Source organism: Puntigrus tetrazona, chromosome 25, assembly GCF_018831695.1.
Source record: "Puntigrus tetrazona isolate hp1 chromosome 25, ASM1883169v1, whole genome shotgun sequence".
Lineage (NCBI taxonomy): Eukaryota > Metazoa > Chordata > Actinopteri > Cypriniformes > Cyprinidae > Puntigrus > Puntigrus tetrazona.
The window spans coordinates 12,563,725-12,586,824 of NC_056723.1; the positions used below are offsets into that span (position 1 = coordinate 12,563,725).

Below are 23,100 nucleotides of genomic sequence, written 5' to 3' on the forward strand. Positions count from 1 at the left end.
ACAAGTTTTCTGTGTTGTCCTGTCAGTTTCACTTCAACTTTAATGCAATTACCATGTGATTGTTAACTTATAAAACATCATTCCGTGTCTTCGAAAGAAACCCTAACTTTTGAGAAGTAATCGGTTCCATCCAGTTTCGGTTTACATGCTGCATACAGTAGACACTAACAACTTTAGGTTACATGAAAAATAAAACAACATATCTAGATCTACCCTTTGTGACAGCGTGGATGGCTCTTGAAAGAGCCGTTGGGTTTTAAATAATACAAACGCATTTAACATCCGAAGCCGTACAAAGTGCATCCCTGTCGCTTTACGACGACGCTTTGCGCCTACTTTCCCACCTTTGCCTCTTCCAGACACGTTTACAACTCTCCTCCAAGACGATGAAAACAAAAGAATAACACGATATGCGCCAGTCAGCCCTTTTACCAAATCGTTACAGGAGCCTGACACAGTAACTGAAACCCATCGCGCGCCCCTTCACATTTTCTAGCAATGGGAAAGCTAAATAACAGACCCAGACAAACCTTCTCAACTTTCTAGCCGTCATATTCCGCGTTACATGGGGAAACTCTCTTTCAGTGTAAATTTAGTGGCTCTTAAAAGAGCCTTTGTGTTTAAGATGAAGCGTTGGGTTTAAGCGCGCTCTCCACGGATGCGGCGGGCCAGCTGGATGTCTTTGGGCATGATGGTGACTCTCTTGGCGTGGATGGCGCACAGGTTGGTGTCCTCAAACAGACCGACCAAATAAGCCTCGCTGGCCTCCTGCAGGGCCATGACAGCGGAGCTCTGGAAGCGCAGGTCCGTCTTGAAGTCCTGAGCGATTTCTCGCACCAGACGCTGGAAGGGCAGCTTGCGGATCAGCAGCTCGGTGGACTTCTGATAGCGACGGATCTCTCTCAGAGCCACGGTGCCGGGCCTGTAACGATGAGGCTTCTTGACTCCGCCGGTAGCCGGAGCGCTCTTACGGGCGGCTTTGGTGGCGAGCTGCTTCCTCGGGGCTTTACCACCGGTGGACTTACGAGCGGTCTGCTTGGTTCTTGCCATCGCTGAAAAGTACTACTTTCTATAGACGTAGAGAATACTACTTGGTGCTCAACGTTTGCTTTTAAAGCATCATACCGCCACGCGCTTATGGCGTCATAAATGTGTAGAGGCTTGTGATTGGCTGGGGTGTGACGTCTGCGCATGACTGCTAGCCAATGATTGCGTAGTTATTGTTTTCAAGCGCGGCTGTTTGGGTTTCCCGCTCAAAGTGCTTTGCTCTGTTAGGTTTCTTTTGTTTTATATTCTTATGTATTTTATTATTTTACGTTTCTTATATTGTACTTGTTGTATACGTCAAACATCCCCCACCACACACATTTTTTACAGCGATGTTTCCCTTGCTGAAACCCCCCAACGCAAAGGGAAATGTAAGTTTAATAGTTATAATGGGAATTGTATCGGTTTTGAGTGAAAGTATAAAATGGAGTCTATTGGCATATTATGGATTATGCTGATGGAACGTTAAATCCATTTTTAAAGCAGGATCCCTTGCTCATGAAGCGTTCAATTCTTAAGTAATGTTTTAAAAGAAATCATTCTCAGCTTCTGTGAGCGCTCCCAGCAGCGGCCGTTCATTTGGTAAATGTTAGCAAACGTGATCTCATTATCGATTAAACAAATTACCAAGAAAACGCTCTTAGGCAGACAAAATAAGTGGCTCTTAAAAGAGCCTTTGGATTACAAAAGAGTTGTGACTCCGCTTATTTGGTCTTGGCGGGTTTCTCGGTCTTCTTGGGCAGCAGCACGGCCTGGATGTTGGGCAGCACGCCGCCCTGAGCGATGGTCACTCCGCCCAGGAGTTTGTTCAGCTCCTCGTCGTTACGCACCGCCAGCTGCAGGTGACGGGGGATGATACGGGTCTTCTTGTTGTCCCGAGCGGCGTTTCCGGCCAACTCCAGGATCTCAGCGGTCAGGTACTCGAGCACAGCGGCCAGATAAACCGGAGCACCGGCACCGACGCGCTGGGCATAATTTCCTTTGCGGAGAAGCCTGTGAACACGACCGACGGGGAACTGAAGTCCCGCTCTGGAGGAGCGAGTCTTAGCCTTTGCTCTGGCTTTACCACCGGTTTTGCCTCTTCCACTCATTGTTGATAATACACACGTCCACAAATTCGCAACGATAAGTCTGTCGCTTCAGCTCTACTGTTTTAAAAACGAGCCTGTCAGTCGCCCATTGGTGTAGAGCGGTGTAAGATTTTAAACCAATCAACGAAATTCCCTCCAACATCCACTGCCAAAGCCACACCTCCACAACAGGCATTCAGATTTGGCTGCGTCTGTGACGGAAAACAGATTGTGATGGGAGGTTGAATACGTAAAAATAGGCAAAATATTTGTTTCATCTAACTCAGATTAGATCAGTGATTAATAGATGTGAATAACATTTTTTTTAAAATCCAGTCAACACTGTATGTCAACACTCAAACACTAATAATTTACTTTCAAACTGCGGTTTTTTTGCTCTTTCTTTGGAGTCATTGGGTGGCTCTGAAAAGAGCCATTGAGAAATGAAACGGTAAATATTTATTTCTTTTTGGGGGCTGCCTTTTTAGGCTTGGCAGCTTTAGGCTTAGCCGCCTTGGGTTTGACAGGCTTCGTCTTTTTGGGGCTCTTGGCCGCTTTCTTGGGCGCTGCCGGCTTCTTTGCCTTCTTGGGGCTCTTCGTCGCCTTCTTAGCGGCTGCAGCGGCGGGTTTCTTGGCCTTCTTGGGTGATTTCTTGGCGGCGGGCTTCTTTGCCGCCGCGCTCTTGGGCTTCTTGGCAGCAGCGGGTTTCTTAGCCGCGGGCTTCTTGGCTTTAGGAGCCGCTTTCTTGACGGGCTTCTTCTTGGTCTCGGCTGGCTTCTTGTTGAGCTTGAATACAAAGTTTTTAAATTTGAGCAATGCTGCTGATATAAAACCACTTCGCATAATTTCTTGCAAAGAAAACCTATTTGTGAATCCAAAATATAAAATTGTTTAAAAATGTCTGTATGCAATTCCGATGACATGTGAATATGATGACATGAAGCTTTAATAAATGTATTAATACATTTTGTATTGCATTCATTTTAAATGGTCAAAAATAGCACATTTATGACACACATTGTGTGATTTATGACACATAAGTGTGTTAAAAAATTTAACACACTCCCTGTGTTAAGAATAATAACACACTGAGTTAAAAGTAACAAAATGTGTTGTCCTTAACTAGACACACAGATGTGTTAAGATATAACACAGGTTGTGTTATTTTTAACAAATCTGTTTTGAGAGTGTATATAGCAACCAAACTCTTTTGTGGCCATGAAAATATGCTTTCTTAGAGTTTATATGAATTTACTGTGAATGTTGGCTAAACGAACAGATTTGTTGATGGCAATGAATAATAATAATAATAATAATAAATTAATCACCCGCAAAGACGTTTTACTTCGAGAACCTTAAATGCAGTGGAGTGAAAAGTACGATATGTATCTTTCAAAATGTAGTGAAGTTACATTTTTCCAGGAAAACACCTGTAAAAATGACAATGTAAGCAAAGCACAGATACTGCAAAAGTGTTATTACAGGTCGTCTGCTGACTAAACAAGAGTCACAGAATGGAAGCTTCCGCATGTTTGTGCTTTCAAGCTGTTCAAAACAACAGCTATACGAAACACTGCACGAGCATTTCACTGAATCTCATTTAATTCAATTCGTTTTCAAAGCGTTTCTAAAACACACGGAGGACGATTTTAATGGCATGTCATATTTTCACTTAAACAAGGCATTAGATTTGCACGCGGCTTTGTTCCGTGGCTGATGCTTGTCTTGAGTTTGAACGGACCGGGGCGAAACAAACATTTCCTCGTCGCGCGTTTTAGTCTCCAAAGAAAACCAAGAACCTCTACTTTGTGTTCGATTATTTTTTACCGCGCCAAACTGTTTTACCACTCGAGTTTTACCCTTCAATGTGGGAGAAGAAAACACAAGCACGAGAGGTTCGCAGAAGCGCGCAGACACCGATCGGGCGGGTTGAGTCTATAAGGTTCTCATATGTCAACTCTGTTTGAAAGACTAAATCCGCTCGGGAAAATGGCAGAAACCGCTCCAGCACCGGCAGCTGCCGCACCGCCGGCCAAGGCGCCCAAGAAGAAGTCCGCTGCCAAAGCCAAGAAAACAGGTCCAGGCGTCAGCGAGCTGATCGTCAAAGCCGTGTCCGCGTCCAAGGAGAGGAGCGGCGTGTCCCTCGCCGCGCTGAAGAAGGCTCTTTCTGCGGGCGGCTACGACGTGGAGAAGAACAACTCCCGCGTCAAGCTCGCCATCAAGAGCCTGGTGACTAAAGGCACTCTAGCGCAGGTCAAAGGGACCGGCGCCTCCGGCTCCTTCAAGCTCAACAAGAAGCCAGCCGAGACCAAGAAGAAGCCCGTCAAGAAAGCGGCTCCTAAAGCCAAGAAGCCCGCGGCTAAGAAACCCGCTGCTGCCAAGAAGCCCAAGAGCGCGGCGGCAAAGAAGCCCGCCGCCAAGAAATCACCCAAGAAGGCCAAGAAACCCGCCGCTGCAGCCGCTAAGAAGGCGACGAAGAGCCCCAAGAAGGCAAAGAAGCCGGCAGCGCCCAAGAAAGCGGCCAAGAGCCCCAAAAAGACGAAGCCTGTCAAACCCAAGGCGGCTAAGCCTAAAGCTGCCAAGCCTAAAAAGGCAGCCCCCAAAAAGAAATAAATATTTACCGTTTCATTTCTCAATGGCTCTTTTCAGAGCCACCCAATGACTCAAAAGAAAGAGCAAAAAAACCGCAGTTTGAAAGTAAATTATTAGTGTTTGAGTGTTGACATACAGTGTTGACTGGATTTTAAAAAAAATGTTATTCACATCTATTAATCACTGATCTAATCTGAGTTAGATGAAACAAATATTTTGCCTATTTTTACGTATTCAACCTCCCATCACAATCTGTTTTCCGTCACAGACGCAGCCAAATCTGAATGCCTGTTGTGGAGGTGTGGCTTTGGCAGTGGATGTTGGAGGAATTTCGTTGATTGGTTTAAAATCTTACACCGCTCTACACCAATGGGCGACTGACAGGCTCGTTTTAAAACAGTAGAGCTGAAGCGACAGACTTATCGTTGCGAATTTGTGGACGTGTGTATTATCAACAATGAGTGGAAGAGGCAAAACCGGTGGTAAAGCCAGAGCAAAGGCTAAGACTCGCTCCTCCAGAGCGGGACTTCAGTTCCCCGTCGGTCGTGTTCACAGGCTTCTCCGCAAAGGAAATTATGCCCAGCGCGTCGGTGCCGGTGCTCCGGTTTATCTGGCCGCTGTGCTCGAGTACCTGACCGCTGAGATCCTGGAGTTGGCCGGAAACGCCGCTCGGGACAACAAGAAGACCCGTATCATCCCCCGTCACCTGCAGCTGGCGGTGCGTAACGACGAGGAGCTGAACAAACTCCTGGGCGGAGTGACCATCGCTCAGGGCGGCGTGCTGCCCAACATCCAGGCCGTGCTGCTGCCCAAGAAGACCGAGAAACCCGCCAAGACCAAATAAGCGGAGTCACAACTCTTTTGTAATCCAAAGGCTCTTTTAAGAGCCACTTATTTTGTCTGCCTAAGAGCGTTTTCTTGGTAATTTGTTTAATCGATAATGAGATCACGTTTGCTAACATTTACCAAATGAACGGCCGCTGCTCACAGAAGCTGAGAATGATTTCTTTTAAAACATTACTTAAGAATTGAACGCTTCATGAGCAAGGGATCCTGCTTTAAAAATGGATTTAACGTTCCATCAGCATAATCCATAATATGCCAATAGACTCCATTTTATACTTTCACACCGATACAATTCCCATTATAACTATTAAACTTACATTTCCCTTTGCGTTGGGGGGTTTCAGCAAGGGAAACATCGCTGTAAAAAATGTGTGTGGTGGGGGATGTTTGACGTATACAACAAGTACAATATAAGAAACGTAAAATAATAAAATACATAAGAATATAAAACAAAAGAAACCTAACAGAGCAAAGCACTTTGAGCGGGAAACCCAAACAGCCGCGCTTGAAAACAATAACTACGCAATCATTGGCTAGTAGTCATGCGCAGACGTCACACCCCAGCCAATCACAAGCCTCTACACATTTATGACGCCATAAGCGCGTGGCGGTATGATGCTTTAAAAGCAAACGTTGAGCACCAAGTAGTATTCTCTACGTCTATAGAAAGTAGTACTTTTCAGCGATGGCAAGAACCAAGCAGACCGCTCGTAAGTCCACCGGTGGTAAAGCCCCGAGGAAGCAGCTCGCCACCAAAGCCGCCCGTAAGAGCGCTCCGGCTACCGGCGGAGTCAAGAAGCCTCATCGTTACCGGCCCGGCACCGTGGCTCTGAGAGAGATCCGTCGCTATCAGAAGTCCACCGAGCTGCTGATCCGCAAGCTGCCCTTCCAGCGTCTGGTGCGAGAAATCGCTCAGGACTTCAAGACGGACCTGCGCTTCCAGAGCTCCGCTGTCATGGCCCTGCAGGAGGCCAGCGAGGCTTATTTGGTCGGTCTGTTTGAGGACACCAACCTGTGCGCCATCCACGCCAAGAGAGTCACCATCATGCCCAAAGACATCCAGCTGGCCCGCCGCATCCGTGGAGAGCGCGCTTAAACCCAACGCTTCATCTTAAACACAAAGGCTCTTTTAAGAGCCACTAAATTTACACTGAAAGAGAGTTTCCCCATGTAACGCGGAATATGACGCCTAGAAAGTTGAGAAGGTTTGTCTGGGTCTGTTATTCGTTTGGCTTCCCCATTATTAGAAAGCCTCTCGCGTGAACACATACAGGCAAAAGTAACAATTGATAAAGAAGCGTGTATAATCGCCTTTGTTGTTTATACAATTAAAACAAACAAAAACACGGAACATGTGTATATAAATCGTGAAGTGCAATTTAAAAATGTTTATTTTATTACAATAGGTGTTTATTTATGGGGGACCTGAGACATTCACATTTTTAAAGGTTGCAGTTAGATGGCTCCAGTTAGTGCAGCAGAAAAAAATCAGGCCTTAACAGAAAAGGTCAGTACCATTTCTTAGTATCACCCTTTTGCTACCAAGCTGTAATGTCTCAATTATTATATAGGAAATTCTATGCAATAATGTAGATATCTTACAGCTCAGTAAGAACAGTACTATGTGGCACCAGTTACTTGACAGTTAGACCGAATGGGTACATTTACGACTGCAGTATAAAATGTACAGGTTGTTGAAGTGATCGACAGGGTTTGTATAGATATTGTGTGAAAACAGTGCGAGTTAAACGTTTGCTGTTAAAAACTACCCTTCCGCCACACATACCTGTCCATTCCAGTTGTGTTTTCTCCCAAATTGTTTACAACCCATATCCCTTAAGATGGAAAGCATGTTTCTTGTAGATTCGGTCTCTCTCTCTCTCTGGTGTGTTAAAGGTATTTCTGGAGAATGCGATTCGTAATGCAGTGACCTACACCGAGCACGCCAAGAAAAAGACCGTCACCGCCATGGACACTTGTACACTTTGTACGGCTTCGGGTTCGGCAGTGTCCCTAGTTTCTATCACACACAAACACTTACGTCTCATCGAAAATAGTATGTACACTTTTTTTTTTTAAGAGTAGCTTTAATTTCTTAAAAAAATAATTACAATTAATGCATTGCATACAACGAGCTAACATTTAGAATAGGAAATAGAAGTGAACCATCAAACAAAGAAACAGTTGGGTTTGTCTGATTTTTAAAACAATAAAAAAAATGATGCAATCTAATCATTTAGTTTGAAGGTCAAGCGTATTCAGGATGAGCATGTTATAGGCTTGTGTTGTTAGGACTTTCTTCCATGTGAAGGCACTGCCTGAGTTTGCCATTCTCCTGAAAAAAAAAAAAAAGTTTTATTTTGTAAAATGTTTTGGAGTGCAACTTAGCTAACATTGTGCAGTAGGTCTATGGCAGACATGCAAACCGAAACAATTTCAACCTTTAATTTGCCTTTGATGGCTGATTGGCTGATTGTGAAAAAAGGTTGTGCACGTTTAAAATCAAAGATTGTATATTCATACTGACCTCCTGTAGTTTGGTGATCTCCTTTTTCAGTTTGACCAGGTACTCAATCTTCTGCTTGGGGTTCTGATGACCCAACAGTTTTCCATTCTCCTCGGTCAGATGGTCCACCTGCTTTCTCAGAACCTCGATTTCCTGCAAAAGACCGCTTCGGTTAAAATGAAGGACGAAGATATAACCTAAACTGTAACGATGAGGTCTTAAACCGCAAATATTGAGATGGTTTTTTTTAGTCCTTAAAGAATGTGTGTGTTTTAACAGCTCTGATTTTTATTAGCGATCTCAGTACCAAACACAGAACTTGTTGGTGCCTTGACAATATTAGTTCTAGAGTAAGAGGGCCACATAAAAACGCATCCGATGTGCAGGGAGATCTTGCCCATAACAGAAATGCATTTATCTAGCATAGCATTTCCCCAACACCGGCAAAACCTAGCAAAATTTGGAGATTTTAGTGGTTGTCTGAACCATTGGTTAAGAGCAGCATTCTTGTTGCTTAAGAATCAACTCTTTCTTTTGTTTCAACTTGAAACATCCTGCAAAAAATTTCCAATTTTTCATTTACCTTTCATGCAGTTTGTAACGGCTCAGATAATTTTAAATGACATCCCATTCCTAATCCATAGGATTTAATATGACGTCGGTCCACCCTTTGCAGCTATAACAGCTTCAACTCTTCAGGGAAGGCTGCCCGCAAGTTTTAGGAGTGTGTTTATGGGAATTTCTGACCATTCTTCTAGAAACGCATTTGTGAGGTCAGACACTGAGAGCCAGGCCTTCTCATCCAGCATCAAATTCATTGGTCAGGACTGCAGGTCAGTCAAGTTCATTCACGCCAGACTCTGTCATTCATGTCATTCTGTCATTCAAAAAAGAAAAAGAAAGATGAATCTCACTGCTTTCTCTCTGACCTGCTGCTGTTTCTCCTGCTGAAGGTCTTTCTCCCGCAGATCCCGGAGCTCCAGGCAGCGGTTCCTAAGCTCTGTGGTCAGCTCCTGCACACACGTCTGAGACTGAACAAGAGTGACATCCTTGCGCTGCAGACTGTAACACACAAACGGTTTAATAGCATTAATGTGTAGTTAGTGTGTAATAGGACTTTCAATCGCAATTCATACATTTAAATGCACAACATTGAATGGAGAGCTGCTACAAAGAGCTGGTAGCTATAGCATGTTCTTGCACTTTTTGGTCCGTTTTGGTAGGAGTAAAAATTCACATACGTGGCTTCAAGAACCAAGCTTTTTACCTCGTCTGGAATGTGCTGGGAATCAGCTTTTAGAGGCCATTTAGACCTGGCCTTTTTGTGATCGCATAGACGTCCGATCAAAGAAAACGCAAAAGCGGTCCAAACAGGTCCAAAAGTAGCATTGGGTTTCAACCACAAATAAAATGCTTTTCATTCAGCTTTATAATTTAAAAACAATTAAAATAAAAATTATTCTGTATGAGGTCACTTACTCTGTATGAGCATCAGCTAGCTGTGTCATTAGGGAGTTCTGGGAAAAAAAAAAAAAAAAAAAAAGCATAAATCCATTTCTAATATCACATTCTTCAACTTATGAATAAAAAGTGAAGTTATGAAATGCTTTGGATAATTTGGCTTCATTGCAGTCGCTCTTAATGTAACAGGGGGAAATTAATGACTTTTCTTCCTCAAAGACTTTAGATCTCGCCTTAACTCACTTTTATTTTCTTCTCCTCTTGTAGTTCTCTCAAAACAGAAACGTGTATGGCCTCCCTCATATCTCTATAGATATAAATAAATTGTTTAATAGCATGGAAAGAACACACGTGTATGGAGAAGTGTACGAGTGAATTAAATTAGTCTTACTCTTGCGCACTGCCACTCGGTTTGTGTTGATTTTGGACGGTGTAAAACTTGTCCAGCAGCGTCTGAATCTCCATTCGCACGATCTCTTTTTCATTCAACTGGGCCTAGAGATGTACAGGCAAAATGTTTGAGTGAATCTCACAGTAACTTAATAAAAACACCTCAAAAGCATAATATTTTGGGGGCACTGCAAGGAAAACCAACACAATACATATACATATATATATATATATACACACACACAATGAATAAGTATAATAACCAAACCATGCATTTATTGATTTAATAAGTTGCAAGGTTCACATATACACAGTGGCAGCCAAAATTGTTAGAACATCAACCTTTTTTGCCCGTGATTTCTTCTCATTAAAAAGATTAGCAAGAAAAATTTCATCTCACGGTTACGAAACATGCGGATGGTTGCTCTGAACACAACAGATACCAGATAAAGTGAGTCACCTTTAATCTGTCGATCTCTTGGTTCTTAGCTGTGCGTTCTGCATTTAGTTCTTTCAGCAGAACCTCCATGGTGATCATGGAGGAGCGTCGGCTCTCCAGCTCTCTCTCCTGACACTCCAGCACCTGAGACAGACTCGAGCCGAAGCCACACGGGGTCTGCGGTGTCTGAAAACAGACAAACGGTCACGTTACAGATTTTTTTTCAGGTTCAGCTCACATCTGGGCACAACTCAGACAAACACCGTTCAGATGACACGCGCAAACACCTGTGTTTTTCCTTTGGGAGTGGCGGCTTCTGGAGGTTGACGGACAGACTCTCTCACTCTCAGAGGTTTAATCTCCTCATTCAGCTGTTCCACCTGGTAACGTGTGCACACATAGACATCGTTATATTATTTAATAGTAGACTACATAACTGCCCGCGTTTACAGTCTGGACGAGTTAACGAAAGACGCCCGAAGTCTGTAGATTTTAGCTGATATATTTCATAGAAAACGCTGGTCGCAGACACCGATTTTTTTTTTAGCTTCAGACTAGGAGTCCATGAACTCTTTTGCTTTAGATTGTCTATCAGTTGTAGGACCAATCAGGGATGCCGAGGTTAAGGTTGTTACCCCTCTCGGCATGAATCGGCACGAAAACTGCCATTTTAATCTGTGTGTAATTACGTGATAGATCGCAATTGAAATGAGCGCTAGAAAATGTGAAATGTTCGGTGTCAAATGAAAGCTTGGTGACATTTGCCATGTCATGGTATGAATGCTCGTTTGTTATTTTATTGTTAGGAAATGTTCCATAAAAGTATAGGACATCGCAGAGATACTATCTCCAGATGGGACAGAAACTCGGTGTTAACGTACAGTAATTTATGCACGGAAAAGGAGCCGAACCGGGACAAGCACTCCTCGGGGCAAGTCCAAATCAGCTGCTTAAAACTTCGGGAGAGAAGGCAAGAATGAAAAGAAGAAGCCTTCCCTCCATCGAAGAGCTCCACAAACTTAGCTTAGTCACGTTGGTAGAAGTACAGTTCAATAAACCTTTCATTATTAAGAGTCGTTGTCGTGTGTGTGTGGTGTATTTTAAAGATCTGCGCTACTCCGATAAACTAAGTGGATACCGATTTGTGATTATTTTGCTGATCATAAAATAAACCGAACTGGTAAGATACCTTTAATTGTGCTAAACACCGGACAGATTAGCCAACAGTGTATTCTATACATTTCATGAAAGTCCCAAAATATTAATTAAAGAGCTAATTTATATTATGAATCAGATTAAAATCTTATATCAGCGTTGGCAATTTTTTTAAATTGGATATCAGTAAAAATCTAATACGGTGCATCCCTACTCTATACTATTTCATATTTGATTTAAAAGTCGTAGCATGAATTTAAGGCGGGAGGACCAGTACCTGTTCTTTCAGGGAGTTTATATTGTTCTCTTTCTCCGTGTTCAGGGTCCGTAAATTCTCCAGTAAAGCAGCCTGTTCCTCCACCACTTTACTGAGTCTCTCCACCTCCTCTGTAGCGTAAGACAGATCGTCCTGGAGCAGCTCCAACTGTGACACGCACACTTACTTTAGTATAGGCTTTTGACAAAACCTCGAAAACGCACGCGCAGCGGCGCGCATACCTCTATGCGGTCAGAAGCGAGGCGTCTCTCTGAAACTTCTCGCAGCTCTTGCAGTTCATTCTGCATCCGTGTCGTGCTCTCCTTCATCTGCTCTTTCTCAGTGCAAACACAGCTGTATTTCCCCTGTGGGAACAAAGCTCACCATACCAATGCAAGCTTCCTAAAGCACCGAGTAAGAAGGCCGATTCGAATTTGGAAAACAACCAACTCAAAAAAAATACACTTAATATCGACTTTACACAGACTTTTAATTCCTAGTGATTTTTGCCACAAAAAAAAATATGATGATAATTTTGACCCATACAACGTACTGTTGGCTTTTGCTACAAATATGTCTGTGCTACTTTAGAGATACTCACGCTGATGTCAGTGATCTCTCCTTGCAGCAAACACACAGTCTGATCTCTTTCAGCCACTTCGTTTCGAAGATCTCTGGTCTCCTGCATCAACTCCAGCACCACATCCTACACAAACAAAATCAATCACTTTTCACTAATCAGTCAATGAATCACTATAGCTCTTAACAATGCGGATTGTGTACACAACAAGCTAGTTTCAGTGGGAGAAACGATTTCTGCTGCACAGCGCTCTCACTTTGTCCTGTTCGATCTTCTGCTTGAGGCTGTTGATCGTCATGTTGGACGAACAAACACTCTGCTGTAGAGCACCGATCTCGTCGCTCTGCACACACAAACACACACATCGGAACCAAAAACACTAATAGAATGTCACGAAAAAAGCTACAAGATTAAAACTGTACAGACACGCATACCTGTTGTTGAGTTTTGTTTGTCAGCTCAGTGATGTGTTTGTTCAGGGAAGCATTCTCTTCAACAGACTGCACAAGCTCCCTGAAATACACGCTCGATATCAAAACCTATAGGTGCCTATGCAAATGCATATAGCTACTATTGTTAAAATGTATTTAATGTTGGTATTAGATATTATAAATGGGGGTCTGATATGTATTTGCATGCGTCTCTCACTCACTTGGACACGCTCTCTCTGTGTGCGGTCAGCTGGGATCTCACACTGTTGTTCTGCTCTTTCTCTTCCTGAAGAGCATGCAGCAACTCCTGCAAAACCACACCCATATAGTCAGTGCTCCGATAACAGCTAGACCTTCAACCACACAACGAAATGAAACGAGACATCTAACTTAAAACCATTCGGCCCAATCACGTTCGAAACACTGGTATACAAACAGGCGCATTACACAAGAGCGTGAAGAAATACCGACATTGATCTTGACTTGCATTTCCGAGCACTCCCTGCTCTTGAGCCCCATCTGCTGCGCGTGTTGATCCAGCTCAAACTGAAACTCGGCCTGCAGCGTGTCATACGTATCCTGAAGAACACGCTGCTTCTCCAGCACCTGCTCCCACTCAAGCCTGAGACCACATACAGGGACTCACTGAGCGTCACTCAAAGACACGTATTGTGCACAGATAGGTTACACTATTTTTTCGAGAACCATCGTCTGTCATTTTGTAAACGAAGCGGAAATATTTCACCTAAAAAAGGCAAGCCTGTGGATAGGATGCAGGCGATTTGCAAACTCTCGATACGAAATAACAATTTGTAATCGAGGAGATCTCATCTCGAGCTACTCGTTTATCTTTGCGGTTCATTTACTCAATTTCTCCATTTCAGGTGTATGCGGTGTTATGAGAGTCCTAGAAGTGGTTGTGTGTGCGACATACTTGACGGTGCCCAGCTGCAGCTGTGTGCTGATCAGATCGGTGGTCTCCTTCTCGTGCTCTGCTTTCTGCCGCTGCAGTTCTGTCCGCGTGGCCTCCAGCTCCTTATCAGAGGACTGCAAGACAACACGCAGATCTCGCACCTCCACCCGCAGCACTGCGGAGGTCACAAGAAACAGGATCGCTCAGATCGGCTGCTAAATCTGACCGGAGCGAGCAATTCCATGGCTTAAATGCGGATTTAGGAGAAAAACGTACAAATGTAAATTCTAAATTTGTGACCTTGCGCGTAACGAAGAGGATATGCGATAACCGCCTGAAGGTGTATAGGCAAGTTTATATATCCGATTCAAGGAGCTTTAAGATCATGGCTGCCATCCACGAGCATTACCAAGCTTGGAAGAGCCAGGATAAATTTGTTAAAACCTGTGATCGTCTGAAAGAAGAAAATCTTATACATCTAGGGTGGCTTGAAGGCAAGTAAAACATGCTGTAGTTTTAATTTTCGGGTGAGCTATTCCTTTAATACGCATCAGACTAAGTGTGACAAATTTTTAGGATAATTAACTATGTGCTAGAACTTTCAGTGATAAAGTAAGCATTTTGTGAATACGGTCCCGAACGTCACTTTCACTAATCCGCCCTTAAAGAAAAAAAAACATTTAGATCAAAATCAACTGATATCAACTTTTTGGCCACGTTGCCCGGCCCTACCCTTTCAAGACTCACCATCCATGTCTCTCTGTTCATTTTCCAGCTGCTGTTCCGAAGTCCTGATCCTTTCCTGCAGACGCTGTTGTTCTTCCAGCAGTGAGTGTCGCTCGGCACCAAACATCTATTGTCAGAGAGCAACATCAAACCTGAACCAGTGAAGCTGAAACAACACACGCTACTAAAAAAAACACACCTCCTCGGTGCGACTGGATTTCTCCGTGGTGGTGGTAAGCTGTTCCTCCAGCTTGCCGATTTGTTGAAGCAGCTTCCTGTTCTTGGCTTCCTCCTCGTCCAACTGGCTCTGAACACGAAGAGTCTGTTCCTAATAGCCAAACCAAAGAAAGTTCAAACATTCTCCACGACATTATCTAGAGGAAAGCGCACATCAGAAAACATTAAATGCACCAATAAATAAATTTGAAAATGTTCTGCAAGATTATGAAAATATTTTTGGCTACACAATCCGAATTATTTAGAAATAAATCAGGTTTGTTTCAGTTAGCCTTTTAGAGCACCTGCACTTGTTTGAGCTCTTCAGCGAGTGCTTCACAGGCGAGGTCGTTCATCTCAGGAGGTGGCTGTTCGTTCTGGATGTCATCAACGTCGACATTGTCGTCCTGCCCGTTCAGATGCTCTGGGCTAGACAGCGGCACCAGTCGATTTCGCAGGTTATACGCTTTCGTGGGTGTGGTCAAAATCTGAAGAGCAGCAGCCATAAGAGGTTTCCTCGCCAAATCATTTATAACAGAACCGCATAAAAGTCTGATCTCTCTGATACCTTTATGGTCTCGGCGTGAATCTTGTTGAGTTGAGACACTTCATGTTTGCTGTGGGCTTTAGTGGCCTCTAGGATCTTCTCCAGATGATTGTTGGACTTCTCAAGGTAGCGCTTCTCAGATTCCAGCTCATCCAGCTGCTTTCTAAAGGGAGTACAATGTTTAAACTCTTACACCAAAAGCTCTTAAGTTGCATTTTGTTACATCGGTGTGACACGAACGTACTTGTTGACCTCCTTGTACTCCTCGAAGGCTTGAATTGTGGCTGTGAGCTCTGACTGCTTTTGCAGCAGCTGAACCTTCATCCGCTCAACAGAAACTGAGGAGAGTGTCTCCATGGTGACAGGCGTGGAGTAGGTGGGCAGAGCTATTATTAAAAAGAGTAACAGTAACTTAGGTGATCTGCTTTTTTTTTTTTTTTTTTTATGCAGGCAACACCTTGACATGCACACGACACTCATAGCATCGGTTCACGCAACAGTGGTCTACCCTAGTTTGCAAATAGAAATAACTAGTTATTAACGTCCGATTTAAATGAACTTTAACAGTTAAAATTGTCACCTCCTGTGCTCTCCTCCGTTCTCTGAGCCTCCAGCAGTTGCAGGAAGGTTTTTTCCAGTGCGGTTACTGCCTGAACCTTGGTCTCGACCGCGGAACGCACAGAGTCCAGAGAACGCAGCGCTCGGACCTGCTCCCGCAGGGCACAGTTCTCCGCGGCATAGCGCGTCATCCGTGGGTGGTGCTCCACCTAACAACAAAAACATCTAAAGTAGTCAAATCGCCTTTATAAATGTAGTTTTTGTTTACATAATGAAAGCACTACATGGAAATAGTTGTCAATAATGCAAGAGGACAGAGTCATTTTCCCAGTAAGATCAGTGCATTGCTATCCTTAATATTGTGAACACTGTAGCTGAATGTTAACACAATTGAACAGGGACCCGGAGCAGACTTCTGCTGTTTTTCAGAATGAGTAGAAAAGAGCTCTTTCAAGAGTTATTTAAGGTGCAATACATTTTCTCCAGCTTGTAAACCATTTGTGTCTTAAGCACTGTTCCACAGGGGCATGTGAAACAACAGCTCATTAAAGAAAGCAAGACAGACATTGTTAAAACCTTTTCTGGTAATACTTTACCCACACCTTAAAAAAAACGCACAGGCAATTACCCGTTTTCGAACAGTACATGAGGGTTAAAATAGCCCTGTTTGCAGTTTTTATTATAATCTTATATTTTTCTCTCTAGGCTATGAGTATTTTCAATGAAGCAAACCTTTTAGATCAATAATTTAAATACATTTATTTCTTAAACTGTTTAATAGACTGTATTAATCGGTCAAAATTCTTACTGGTCGGTTAACAATTAAGTGATTAAAATGAACATCCCTAGTGTCAAATAAACCACTGTCTATGTCGATAAGTTAAGATCGTCTACCTGCTCCCGAAGCAGACATATCTCTTCCAGCAGCTGCTGGTTCTGCGGATCAGGGTCTGATCTCTGGCCTGTCTGAAGTTCTCTCTTCAGCTGAGCGATATGATCGTCTCTGAACTTCAGGATCATGCGGCTGGACTGGATGAATTTCTCCTTCTGAGCCCAGGCAGCTTCCAGCTGAGACACTTTACCCTGAAGAGCCTGGAAGCAAAGGAGAAGAACAGGGAGAATACTCAAATATGAAACACTATTATATTTACGTTTTTTTTTTTTTTTAGTTCAATCGTATCCCATTTTTTTATTAAGGGTGTCACAATATACCGGTATTGATGATAACTACGATATTTAAATCATGGATTATAGACATTGTGTTAATTAAGGGTTTGATGAAACACTGGTATCGGCGATAACATTTAACATTAACAGGACTCTTATGATAACACATTATCCAGAGCTAGGACCTAGCCGCATTAGCAGGCGCCCATATTTGATCACATCATGATTATTTTGCAGAATTTTTCCGATCTCTTCACTTATCAATAAGCTCCTCCTCGCCTTCAGCAATGCTTGTTTTCACTCTGCATGTGAACAGTGAATCAAAACTACGTCATCGACCCATCCCCATCCCTCCTATTTTGCAACAGGTAGGATTTAGCGTTGGAAAGATCAGAGGTGTTTGGATCGAAGCCTCATAATACAACCAGGTCAATTCAAATTTTACTGATTTAATTCACCTTCTTCTCCTCCTGCGCCTTCTTCCAGAAACCCATGGCCTGAATGAACTGAGTCTTGTAGGACACCTCAGAGTGTGCTGCAACACAAACGCCAATTTAAAGAACAAGAAACGAATGCGTATGATGTCCAGACAGAAAGTAACGCGTGCATGTACCCGTTTGCCGGTCTGACGGCGTGACCTGCGTGACGCCCGCTTGTGAAAGAGCATTTGCGAGCTGTTCCTTCAGTTTTCTTACTTCCGCTTGCAGTTGTCTGACATTACCCTGAGTATCCTCATTCACCATAGCCTACAGACAACACGCAGATTAGCCTCCTCAGAAGACAGCGAGCGTTCGATTTAATGATTTGGTGTCGTTCAACCTTATTTTTGATGAGTTTGGCTCTCTGAGCGAACTGCAGAGTTGAGAGAGTCTCTCCGAAGCACTTGGAACCGGGATGAACATTAGCGATGATGTACGTCTTAGCGTTTCCGCCCAAAGAGTCCTGAGCACGTGAACAGCAATCAGACGACTCATTTCGTATGCATTTTTATAGACACTTTCGTGAAGAACCCTCACCCTCAGCAGGAAGGTCAGTTTAGAGTCTCTATAACAAATATGACGGTTCCTCCCATTCGACACATCCATCAGGGCCATGATCACCTGACCGAGACACATCAGGGACCGGTTTATGCTGCTCGCCTCCTAAAGCACAAGTTAAAAGGTTACGGTTTAATGTAAATTAATAATACAGAGCATTTAACTTTCCAGTTGTCTGGCCACATTACCTTTAAAACTATTAAAACTAGAATAGAATCTAACCAACTAAATGCCGAATAAGGGTCTAAATTAGCATTGTTTATAAACAGCCCAACTTTTAAGATCCTGGTCCTTTTACCACACTATAACCAGTTTCACAGACAAGACTAAAAGGTCATTTTGACAGGGATATGTTCCAGTGTAAGCACCTTGAGCCGTGACCCCTCGGCATGCGTGTCCCTCTGTCTCTCTGAGCCGGCAAGATCTACCAGGTTGAGCTGAGAGGTTCTGATGTTGACCACGTCCTGTCCGGTCTCCTTCGACTCCAGCGTCATGGTAAACACTGCATGCGAACGAGACGACTCACGGTTCATCGAGGTTGACGCCACTCGCCTGTTCCTCCATCCCATCGACAACACCTACCCACGTAAAAAAATAAAGCACAGAACTGTGCAAATAAATATAACGGCAGCCAGGAGCAGATTTTAAAATTATTGTTAACGTTTAAAAAAAAAAAAAAAAAAAAAACACGAGAAGACCTGATAGGCCTCCGCGGCAGATGCTGCGTATTTCTCCACAGCTCCTTCTACAAAGACGCCCCTCTTGATGTCCTCTCGCAGGAACAGGCTGGTAGACACGCTGTCCAATAGGTCATAAATCTGCTCATTGTAGATCTCTATGAATGAGCACTTGCAGAGGAAGCTCTTCGTCCCACCAGACTGCAGAGGCAGAGAGATCAACATGTCAACAATCATTTTTAAATTGCGATTAATGATTTCGTATTTTTAAAGTTGGTGGTGCAGATGGGAAAAACATATGGATTGCAGCTGTAAACGGAAATAAAAATTTGAACGGCGGGTAAATGGCAAATTCAAATATTGGGTGAAGTCTCATTTCCTTTACACAAAACATACCCACTCCAGAGAAAAACAGACAATTAATGCAACGTTATATACGTTCATCCGAAACGTTACATTTAAGGAAACCCCACATACCCGTTCCACCTCTTTGTTGATGAGGAAGAAGAGGTATTCGAAACTTCGAGGAATCACACCGCGCAGCTCATCAGAAAAGTTATCCAGCTCTGAGGGACCTGCGCACGAAATATAGCGTCAGCCTCCGACTTCATGTCCACGGAAAATCATCTCAATTTTCAATGTTTTTTAAATTTAATTTTTTTATGAACAACTCCTTGAAGTTAGTAATCCTCATGCATAGCGGAGAAACTGCATACTTCGTAATAGGGGTGGGAGCCTCAAAATGATATCTCGATATTAAAAAAATAATTACAATAAAACTTATGGCAGGCAGCAGAATTTATCAGTGCAAACACAAATGAAGGGCATTTTCTATCCTTTTCCAAAGAGCTACTGTCATTGACTACCTACGTCAGTGTAAATCTTTTAAAAAAAATATGAATATGTTTTATCATTCTAACAGACGTTATACCAACGATTTAACTTAGTAAAATAATATTGTGTCCATTTTTGAGACTCCCTTCACGAATGAGTCTCGCAAAGCATTGCTGAAGCAGAAGGGAAATATTTTTAAAACGTAAAAAGGCTTTAAAGTTGAAAAAAAATAAATAAAACAAAAATATATTATAGATCCTAATTTGAACACTATGTGATTATTATAATAAAATGTATTAATGCTAATAATATTAAAATTAGGTAAGATGCACAAAAAAATAAATTAATAAATTTCAGATTACATGCAATGCAGTATTAAAAGGTACAGCTTGTAATAATTTTAGCGTCTTTCTTTGACATATTTAAATGCCTTCACATGCCATGTGTCCTACATTAGTGCAATTTATTCAATGTTTTCAATGTTTGACAAATGTGTCATCAAGGCACTATATCATATGACAGTTTTTTGTAAAAATGTAATATTTTATTAAAGGCATTACAGTGGATGGTACACCATGGCACACCGCTTAAAAAAATAGAACGGAAAAATAAATTTGAGCTAATTTTCTAAACAAATGCCTCTAGTTTTGTCCATATAATTTCAGTAGATAAAAAAAAGCATGTTTTTTTTTTTTATCTCAACATAGCTCTCAAAATGTAATCAGACACTGCATGACCTGGCAGATAAGAAACTGAATCACTTACCCAACATGGTGAAGGTCTTTCCTGAGCCCGTCTGTCCGCTGAAACACAAACACACAGCATCTCGAACACGGCACGACTCCAAAAATGTTTCGATTAAAAGCCACACAGGAACTCACTAGGCAAAAATGGTCCCGTTGTATCCGTTCATGCACGACTCCACGATGTTTTTAGCCACACAGGAGAAAACCTCCTCCTGAGAGACGTAAAGAACAGTTTGTGAAGATGAGTCAAGCCATCATCTCATTAGAGAACGCGCCTCTGAATCCCTGCCTCACCTGGTTTGTGTTCGTGTCGGCCACGTGGTCGTAGGTGAAGGTTCGAGGCTCCGGTTTGCAATGAAGCCTGACGGTGTGTGGCGAGCTAACGGTCAAACACAGGCTGTGATCGCCATCCGTCGTTAACCCCGTGCCTTGAGTCAGCGGCCGAACTCGCACGAACACCTTGATGGCGTCTCCATCACTGAAGGTGAATTTCGGAGGGACAGTTCACAAATACACGCATTCTGTCATTATTTACCCACCCTCACCCTGTACGAGTACCTTTCTTCTTTTAAACGAAACATCTGCCAACCAAATATAGCAGTCAACATTTAAAATTGACGAAGTGTAAATAAAAGCATTTATTTTTTAAGTGTCTTTGTTGCAGTGTATTTACATATTTATGTATCGAGTAATATTAACTAACTACATGTACTTACTGTGTGGTTAGGATTAAGGTTTGGCTTAAGCTTAGGCATGCAATTACGCATAATTGTTATTACAATAGTAAACACACGAAATGTGGTATTTTATTTTAAGTTGTCTTCTTCACAGAAGGTTCAGATCTACTTTAAAATGTTGACTACTGTAGACATTGATTTCAAGATACTGTTTTTTTTTTATACTGTAAAATGTAATGGTTACCGTCAATATTCCTCAAAATATCTTTTTTTTTTTAAAACTCATACAGGGTTGCACCAAATTGAAAGCGAGTTAATGACGACAAACATTTCATTTATTGGGTCTGAGTGTAAGTTGAATGACCTGCACACTCGTTTAGCCAACTTTATATGTTTGCTAACTAGCGAATATTTGTGGAACAAAGGGCTAGTAATTAGTTTCTGCGAGACAGACGTCAACTACATGCTAGTTATCTGTTCCGCTATAAATACGAACCATGTCGTTAGCGTCATTTAGCTGTGTTTGTTTATTTAACGTTAACTTACCTGTTGGGGTTTGACTCAGCGATTCCTGCACAGAAACCATAAACAGAGCAATCCGTTTAAAAAACAAAACTACAGTAAATAATACGCTAATATAAACGACAACAAAAGCTTGACAGTAAACAAGTTAGCATTACCCTTCAATAATAACCAATATCTTTCGTTTATGATGTGAAAGACGTGACAAAACACGGACATTAGATATAATACAATGCGTAAACATTACGTTAAATCGCAGCATGAGCAAAACAGAAGCCTCACCTTTGCCTTTTAGATTCATGATTCATTATATTTCCTCTCTCCCTTCGTTCAAGAAGGATAAGCACAAATTTTGGCGCCTCGTTCTTTTTCTTGTTCTTTGGGTTTTAACGGCAGCCCGCATCCCCGGATGCTGCATTACTGCCACCTTCTGGAAATAGAAGGAACACTTACATTGAATATCCGCATTGTTCAAGATATTTTCCCTATTGTATACTGTTATTCTTAAAAAAAAAAAAAAAAAAAAAAAGTCAAGTGCCATTATCTGACAATAAGAGGGGGGATAAATAAATAAATAAATAAATAAATAAAAATAAATAAATAAAACTTGTTTCTTGGCTAAATACATATTTTGATGGCAGCATATTTATTTTAAATGTATTGTTATTTTAACCAGTTACCTAACTTTTCCCTACCATCTGTTAAAATTAAATTTAGACATTAACAGAGAATTTGTATTTGCTAATTTGTTAACAAAATGCAAAAAAAAAAAATAAAATAAAATAAAAATATATTATGTATCTCTACACTGCACAGCAAAAGAATAGTATACAGATATTGCAGTATTCCTTGCTACAGCTTGTTTGTCTATAGTTGTAAAATAGACAGGCATAATGTCATAATGAAAAATCTATTGAGACTCTCAGAAATGTAAATTATAATGTCCTCAGACATCTTAAATAAATAAATAAAAAAAAGAGGAATTCAAGACCACTTTTCTGTAAGTAATGTTGTGCAGTTCAGGCAGTTAACAGAGGTTCAATCAATCATTTTTATTTATATAGCGCTATTTTAACAACACAGGTTGCATCAAAGCACTGTACAGTATAAGGCAGAAGAGTACAATGACAGGGATGTATAATGACGAGAGTGACCAATTTCTTATTAAATGCAGAGACGGTCTCTGTAATCAATTCGACATTAAATCACTAGAAGTTAAGTGTCCCCAACCAAGCAAGCCACAGGCGACAGCGGCAAAGAACCAAAACCCAATCCATGACAGAATGGAGAAAAAAAAACCTTGGGAGAAACCAGACTCAGTTGGGGTCAGTTCTCCTCTGACCGGACGCCCAGCACTTAACTTCCAGTTCAATTTTAAACGCAGCTGTGTCAGGTAGTGTAAATGACTTAGTGTGTGTGTGTGTGCATCAGGATCTGGTGATTGGTCCACGGGGCGCATCTAGGTGTTCTGGTCTCTGATGAACATAATCTCTGGGTGCTGATCCACCATCTAGTCTGGATACAAACTGTGAAAACAGATTAAGAAAGAAACAAGACTAATATTAACGTAGATGCCATTCTTTTTACGATGTCACAAGTACATCGTATTGTAGGAGTAGTGTTCCCGGTTCCAGCAAATCTAATGCAGCCTAAAAATCCTTTAACGGATTTGAATAATAAAAGTGTGTTGGTGTGTTATGTGTAGGC

The 23,100-nt window shown here is 42.1% G+C and overlaps 7 protein-coding genes across 7 annotated transcripts; 3 read left to right on the plus strand and 4 right to left on the minus strand.

Moving 5' to 3' along the window:
- Positions 1–78: 78 nt before the first annotated feature.
- LOC122330832 (histone H3) lies at positions 79–1,103 on the minus strand. The gene has a single exon (XM_043228166.1). It carries the CDS (start codon positions 1,048–1,050, stop codon positions 640–642), a length of 411 nt encoding a protein of 136 aa, XP_043084101.1. The 5' UTR covers positions 1,051–1,103; the 3' UTR covers positions 79–639.
- A 624-nt stretch (positions 1,104–1,727) lies between these two features.
- On the minus strand, positions 1,728–2,154 carry LOC122330851 (histone H2A-like). The gene has a single exon (XM_043228186.1). The coding sequence runs from the start codon at positions 2,136–2,138 to the stop codon at positions 1,752–1,754; it is 387 nt and encodes a 128-aa protein (XP_043084121.1). The 5' UTR covers positions 2,139–2,154; the 3' UTR covers positions 1,728–1,751.
- Positions 2,155–2,576: 422 nt separating this feature from the next.
- LOC122331285 (histone H1-like) lies at positions 2,577–2,960 on the minus strand. The gene has a single exon (XM_043228856.1). It carries the CDS (start codon positions 2,958–2,960, stop codon positions 2,577–2,579), a length of 384 nt encoding a protein of 127 aa, XP_043084791.1.
- A 1,134-nt stretch (positions 2,961–4,094) lies between these two features.
- Positions 4,095–4,730, plus strand: LOC122330870 (histone H1-like). Its single transcript, XM_043228205.1, has one exon. The coding sequence runs from the start codon at positions 4,107–4,109 to the stop codon at positions 4,728–4,730; it is 624 nt and encodes a 207-aa protein (XP_043084140.1). The 5' UTR covers positions 4,095–4,106.
- A 420-nt stretch (positions 4,731–5,150) lies between these two features.
- LOC122330850 (histone H2A-like) lies at positions 5,151–5,577 on the plus strand. Its single transcript, XM_043228185.1, has one exon. The coding sequence runs from the start codon at positions 5,167–5,169 to the stop codon at positions 5,551–5,553; it is 387 nt and encodes a 128-aa protein (XP_043084120.1). The 5' UTR covers positions 5,151–5,166; the 3' UTR covers positions 5,554–5,577.
- A 605-nt stretch (positions 5,578–6,182) lies between these two features.
- Positions 6,183–6,736, plus strand: LOC122330837 (histone H3). The gene has a single exon (XM_043228171.1). The coding sequence runs from the start codon at positions 6,241–6,243 to the stop codon at positions 6,649–6,651; it is 411 nt and encodes a 136-aa protein (XP_043084106.1). The 5' UTR covers positions 6,183–6,240; the 3' UTR covers positions 6,652–6,736.
- Positions 6,737–7,621: 885 nt separating this feature from the next.
- On the minus strand, positions 7,622–21,809 carry kif15 (kinesin family member 15). Its single transcript, XM_043228058.1, has 35 exons — positions 21,676–21,809; positions 21,418–21,442; positions 20,489–20,672; positions 20,330–20,406; positions 20,214–20,251; positions 19,092–19,189; positions 18,636–18,815; positions 18,306–18,515; positions 17,917–18,042; positions 17,720–17,842; positions 17,514–17,646; positions 17,359–17,435; positions 16,628–16,825; positions 15,756–15,942; positions 15,420–15,561; positions 15,197–15,338; positions 14,934–15,116; positions 14,612–14,740; positions 14,434–14,539; positions 13,708–13,861; positions 13,245–13,395; positions 12,995–13,080; positions 12,777–12,855; positions 12,599–12,685; positions 12,364–12,468; positions 12,005–12,127; positions 11,784–11,930; positions 10,639–10,731; positions 10,373–10,537; positions 9,914–10,017; positions 9,766–9,829; positions 9,541–9,578; positions 8,976–9,123; positions 8,083–8,214; positions 7,622–7,890 (listed from the first exon to the last, which is right to left on the minus strand). Exons 1-35 carry the CDS (start codon positions 21,692–21,694, stop codon positions 7,828–7,830), a joined length of 4,116 nt encoding a protein of 1,371 aa, XP_043083993.1. The 5' UTR covers positions 21,695–21,809; the 3' UTR covers positions 7,622–7,827.
- Positions 21,810–23,100: the final 1,291 nt, after the last annotated feature.